Here is a 6,345-nt window from a genome sequence, read left to right as displayed (position 1 = left end):
TCTTCCCGTTATTGTCAACACCCGTGAAAATAATTGTGACCACAGGCATCTCTCTCCACTAATGCAGAGTTACCAAAGCAGAGTCCATGTTTACAGTTCCTCTATGCACAAACACAGGCTTAAATAAAGGAGTGAGAGGCTTAAATGGACTGGGACTTCTATGCATACAAATAAACAGACAAACAGACAGAGTGAGACATTTATACACACAAATACTAATAAAGAAGCTTAAATAAGTGGAGTGCAATCCGTTCTCCCTAAAACTTATGGTAGGTGATCTGTGGATGCTCAAATCTTGTATAAATGGGAGGATTTGTGAAAATGGCCAATGACTAAAATGAAGATTCCAAAATGATTAATGTCTCACAGAAATATATACAGGAGCAGCATCTTAGTGTAGTAAGTCAATGTGTCCTGCCAAAACTTTCAAGGAGTGGTGTGTGGTCTATGTCTGGAGCAACAGTTAGTGACAGTCATGTGCCCTGCTGGCAAAGGTTCAAACCTCCACAAGGAAACAGGGAATTTTTAATCACGTAATTCTACCCCGAGTGTGGCCTAGTCGTCTATCCATACATTTCCTGGTTTATGGTAGTAATGCGGTTACCATTTCACCTGTCAGATACACAAAGGTAATCAGACTGTTACCATTTCAGCCACATGCAAGGTGTCAGACCGTTATCATTTTATTCAGCCGTGTATTTAGAGGCTATTCATGATTTGACTGGTTTGTCTGCCATGTATATAGAGTTAATATTATGTCTGCCATATGCATAGAGGAACTGTCAACATGAACTACACATATTGTCATCCACAAGACAAGTCACCGGGGTTAAGGCTATTCACTCTCAGACCCGTCCTCCTCAAACCCAGTCAGGTCAACCTCCAACAACTTTCCATTGTGAAGGGCATACTCGAGCAGCGCAAGGTGGCAGTAAACATATTGGTCCGGCATCTGGATGGAATACGCTCGCTGGGATCTGATCTTCTCCACGGTTCCTTTGACCTCAATGGTGCCAGTTTCTTCCAAACGTCTGATGCAGATGTCCAGCGTGCAGAACGTGCCTGGCAAAGTAAGACGATTTAAGCCAAGTGTCTAAATTCTATCCACAATATAGTACTGGGGTCTATTATAGTGAGGGTCTAGTACTACTACTATTATTATTACAGTATTACTACCACTACTACTACTACTACTGATGTAAAAACAATTATGGCACTGACACTAAAACAGTAAAAGTCAAGTTCAGCCTGGCTCACCGGTCCTGCCAATGCCAGCGGAGCAATGTACCACAATTGGTGGTCCAAGGGGATGGCCGGTCCATGGGGGGGTGAGGGCCGCTGTGAGCCGGGCCTGGGACTCCCTCACATGGCCCAGAAACTCCAACATGGCCATGGCAGAGTCAGGAACACCATAGTCCGGCCAGGATGTGAACTGCATGTGCTCCACCTTACGCTCCTCACCAGACTGTTGAGATGGCATGATATGTAACCTGTTTCATTTGTTTTATTTATTTATTTGTTTTTTTTTTAGGAAGACAAGATCATTGGCCAGGAGTCTGCAAGATTCCTCCAGCCAAGAAAAAAATTAAAACAAGATAATACTGAGCCAAATTCAAGACTGTATTCATTAATCATCATCCACACCTTTCCCATTCTGAAGTGGGGTGAGGTAGGGTCCAGGGAGTGAGGAAAAAAATTGAATGAGATACTAACCTAAGTTTGCCTAAAGAAGCCACACTCCTATTCACTCACCACTCAAGCCCCTGGAATCCTGGCTCCACCTGACTTATACTACCTTGAATAAATACCCAAGAACAGTCAAATACTATAGTTTGTTTGTCTCTCCTATCTCTGTTTCATTACTGGATTCACAGATGCCTGAACGTGATGTAGTGGACTGAGGTACATATTTGCGAGTGATAATATACATCTTTCTTCCATGTCTCGTTCAAGCATCTATCAATTCAACAATGAGTATGAGGCAGTGAAGGTGGACGGATTTCAAAAACTGACTGTGCATTCGTAACTGAGATGGAGTTCAATGAATAAATTATGATTGCCTAAGCTCATACAGTGCAAAATCGTGATGATGATGTCATACTGCAGCTTTTAATCCTAAATCTATACTCTCTCTTTCTTTAACACTAACTTGGCCTAGATTTTCATCCTTTTGCAGCTTATTTCGCATAGCTCAGTGGAAGTAAAGACAATGCCACGGCCCTACATCTTTTCCACAGCACCTCTTCATGACAAGCATTAAGTTCTGGTGATAATCTAATGATATAACCCAGCATTCAGAATGGAAAGATAACAGTTTTAGGACAAGTCTGAGTAAAAACAATAAAGTGTGGTTTCTCCGTTTGGTGTGTGAATGAAACACCATAACTGGGTCTGAATCAGGAGCACTGTAGTCTGGCCTATAAAATGTACAAAAGAACTTACCCTACTGTCAAGAATTGTCAAATGAGTAGCGGAGTAATCTTGGTAGTGGATAATGTGTGTGTTGGTGATTAAAGCTGCATGATATACAAGAGAAGAGCATAGTGGCACAGAGTGGAATAAAGCTGAGCAGATTAGAGGATGAGATGGAGGGATGGGGTGGAGAGGTATATGAGAGTGGGGGGTGTGAGTTGGGAGCAGGGCAGTGAAATGGCAGGGGACAGGGCGACTTGGAGGCGATTTGTTTGTGGCCAGCCCAAACGGGATTGAGGCGTCTGGCAATAGATAGATAGATAGATTAGAGTAGATGAGAGTAAAGCTGTATGAAACAGAACAGAGTACTGCACAACAACACAGACTGGAAGAGCTTAAAGTAAAGTAGATTAAAGTAAAAGAGTGGCACAGAGTAGACCAGAGAGGAGTAAAGGACTGAAGTTCAGAGTAGGGCAGGCCCAGGAGGAAAGAAGCGGAGGGGAGAGAGGAAAGTACTGTAGAGTGCCAAGAGGAATCCTTACATCTGTCGAACAAAACAAGCAAGAACCGGTGGAATGTCAGGGCACCCATCATCCGCTCACTTGATGTAGTGCTGCCTGCTTCTTCATTACCCTTATTATTCTTTTTGTCTGTCCTTCTCTCTTGGTATTTCTTCCAGACTTTGTCATTTTTTATTACACTTTTTTCCATTTCAGGTGGCTCTACTCTTCAGCATAAACCATTTACAACACTGGCTGGTAACCATATAACCTGTGGATCTTTCTATGGTGCCCCTATTAATTGGGTGGAGAGACACAATGTGGTGTGTCCATCCAGAAACCAAACTTCTGCATTCTTCCCCGTGCCTCACTGTGGCATGGTGCTGTCCACTGCATGGGACAGTCCTGCAGGAACAACTGTTTGCCTGCATATGATGGATCTGCTCAACCAGACATACTGAAGTTGCTCAACAACAACAACATAAGAGGAATTCACTCTACTGTCAACCGCAGTCTACTGAGTAATTAAGTAATCCTGGCAGTTGATAATCTGTTTGTTGGTGATGAGGGTGAAGTTGCATGAACCAGAACAGAGTGGGACAGAGAAACAGAGTGGAATACTGTAGAGCTGATTAAAGCAGAAGATAGCAAAGCTGTACTACATACAACAAAGTACAGCACAGAGTGGAATAAAGCAGAGTAGATTAACCCTTTAAACGCGGATCATCGCGTTTGCGACGCTCGGTGAAAAGGACATAACGGTGGATCGTCGCGTTTGCGATTCTAGTAAATTTTGAATAACCATGGGCAAGCAGGCTCCAGCTGGTATTGTCTATCAGTACCACTACCCTTTAGCTACAATTAGCATACTTTACCTTTGTACTACTGACCTCCGTTGTTGCCAAGTATCGCGCTTCCCCCCCCCCCCCACGGCCCGGCCAGCCTGGCTGTGATACATGGCAGCGCTCTGACTGCTCAGAACTGTAAATCTGCGCTCTCCTCTCACAAGCAGTTTATGCTAATAGGAAACGCTTGTTTCCCCAGTTGTAACACTAGCTTTTTTTCTCACGGTTTGCCCCTGTTTAGCGTCAGTTTACCGCAGGCTTTCAAAGTGACATTATGGCGAGTTCTAGCTCTTCCGAGTCAGTGCGAGCGGCCGACAGGAACGAGAATAAAGTGGCGGGCGTAAGGCAGAATAAAAAGCGCGCCGCGGTGATCTTTTGGGAAGTAATAAGATTGAAAATAATGTAGTATACATGTTTTTAGCTGTGAAAATGGAAATGTTTGTTGAGTGACGGGAAGACCGCCGCCGCACTGCATGTCGGCCGTACGCTCCATTGATTTTAGCCTTATTTTCAGTGCTTATTGTACAAATACGGATTCCAAACTACCTTTACGTTGTAGTATAAAGTTTACTGTGACAGAATGAGGCTGTGGTAGAGGGGAAACCAGGTTGCTGGAGGTGTGAAAGTGAAGATTTGGTTACCCAACTTTGCAAGTCTCCACAAGTCCTTGGGTAGTCCACGAAGGCTCAACACCTGTCTCTGGAGAAAGCTGAATGTAAGTACTATCTGCCATACCACGTATAATGTTCTAGGGTTAATCTCTGATTTTTGGCCAATATTTTCCTACAGGTACTCAGACCGCGATACAACCCCGCCACTCAGGGAAGGTCGACTGTTCACGGCCACGTTTAAGGGGTTAAAGTAGAAGAGGGTGGCAGAGTAGAGCAGAGTAAAGTTGTAAAGAGGAGAGGAGAGGAGAGGAAGGAGAGGAGAGGGGAGAGGAGGAGCGAGTCAGGTGAGAAATCCTTACATCTACTCGACAAAACAAACAAGAACTCACTCTGTTATCAACCATAGTCAACTGAGTGACAGAGTAATCATGGTAGTTGATAATCTGTGTGTTGGTGATGGTGAAGTGCGAGTGTGTGACAGAAGTATCCTGCTCTGTGGGCCAATACTGTCCACACTTTGTCCTCCCGCGCTCCACCGCACGCGTCGTCATCACCACAACGCACACACGCTGCTCCCAGATCATCCGCCAGAAGTCTCCAAAGGTTCCAGGGAGGGGGCCTGAAGTTCAAAAGAAATATCATACTCATTATCAACTCAGCTCTATTTCATCACCATCATCATCATTACCACCACCACCACTATCACCATCCTAACTCATTATCATCATTACCACCACCACCACTATCACCATCCTAACTCATTATCATCATTACCACCACCACCACTATCACCATCCTGACTCATTACCATCATTACCACCACCATCATTAATCTCACTCAATTTCATCATCATCATCATTACCATCACTATTACCATCCTAACTCTATTTCATTAACATCATTACCACCACCTCTCTCATCATTATCATCTCTTTTTCTCACAAAGATGGGATGAGGTTGGGTTCAGAAAACAAGGAAGGAGAAAGCATGAAAGAAAGAAAACTACCAATCAACAAATAAGGAAGGTGAGATTCAAAAACAGAACAAGGTAGGCAGGATCTTGAAATATGAATAAGAAAGTATAAAGGCATAAGAAATTTAAAGTGTCTGTAGTTGATTCATTTCAACTTGACAGAGGTTTTTATTCATTTACGGCCTATTTCCTGTAATGCAATGGCAGAATAAGAAAATACTATGGCCCTGCACCCTTTCCATGGTACATATTCATGACTGGCACTACACAGATACTTGAGTGCTAATCCCTTGTTACAGCTCAGCACTATGATACAGAGATGTCAATTTTAGGCCCAGTTAAAGTGATTAATTAGTTAATCATACATTACTGGATAAAATCAAATAGTACTATATTAAAACTGATAAAATCCACTCCCATGCTGCTTGTTGTGAGGCATAGAGGATCAGCGGCCTTGCCTCGGGTTTCTACACCTTAACCCCTTAACCGCAGGGCGTCACTTTCGTGACGCTTGGGAGCAAGGGATCATACCGCGGGGCGTCGCTTTTGTGATTCTGTGTTATTTTGAATTCACCCAGGCTTCCAAGTGGGGGCTTGTATCATCTATCAGTACTGCCAATGTCCAACACTAGTCAGCAGTCCTAATCTCATCTGTACTCCCATCCATTGTTGACAATTTAGCCATTTCTCCCCGTTCTTGACTCCCCTCCCTACCCCCCCTCCATTACCCTATCCTCTCGCCTGCCCGGCCGTGCTACGCTAAGTAAATCTTCCCTGGAATTTTTCACTGATTTCATCCATTGAAATAAGCCCTATGCCCTATTCTTATACCAAATAATATATACAAGAAAGAAATAAAGTAAGTGAGAGTGCCATACACCTGGAATTGGCTAATTATCACCTGACAACACCTCACGTGCACTCGTTCGCTAATTTTCGCTGTTTTTTTCCCCTTGAAATATGCCATACAATCTATTTTCGTAATAAATATACACATAAGGAG

At 43.5% G+C, this 6,345-nt stretch overlaps 1 protein-coding gene across 1 annotated transcript in view; it reads right to left on the bottom strand.

The window, feature by feature from the left end:
* Positions 1-718: 718 nt before the first annotated feature.
* The window catches only part of Ptpmeg2 (Protein tyrosine phosphatase Meg2), a 100,500-nt gene continuing 94,873 nt past the window's right edge, over positions 719-6,345 (bottom strand). Inside the window, exons 10-12 of the mRNA XM_080285058.1 lie at positions 4,758-4,987; positions 1,258-1,465; positions 719-1,062 (exon numbers count right to left, since the gene is read on the bottom strand). Coding sequence (XP_080141184.1) covers positions 836-1,062; positions 1,258-1,465; positions 4,758-4,987 — 665 coding nt within the window. The 3' untranslated portion in view covers positions 719-835. The remainder of the gene's footprint in view (positions 1,063-1,257; positions 1,466-4,757; positions 4,988-6,345) is intronic.

This window comes from Coenobita brevimanus, chromosome 104 (genome assembly GCF_032717465.1).
Source record: "Coenobita brevimanus isolate Jiangsu-jjx chromosome 104, ASM3271746v2, whole genome shotgun sequence".
Taxonomy (NCBI): domain Eukaryota; kingdom Metazoa; phylum Arthropoda; class Malacostraca; order Decapoda; family Coenobitidae; genus Coenobita; species Coenobita brevimanus.
The sequence above is the reverse complement of the archived record's forward strand: the minus strand, read 5'-3'. Positions and strand labels throughout refer to the sequence as shown.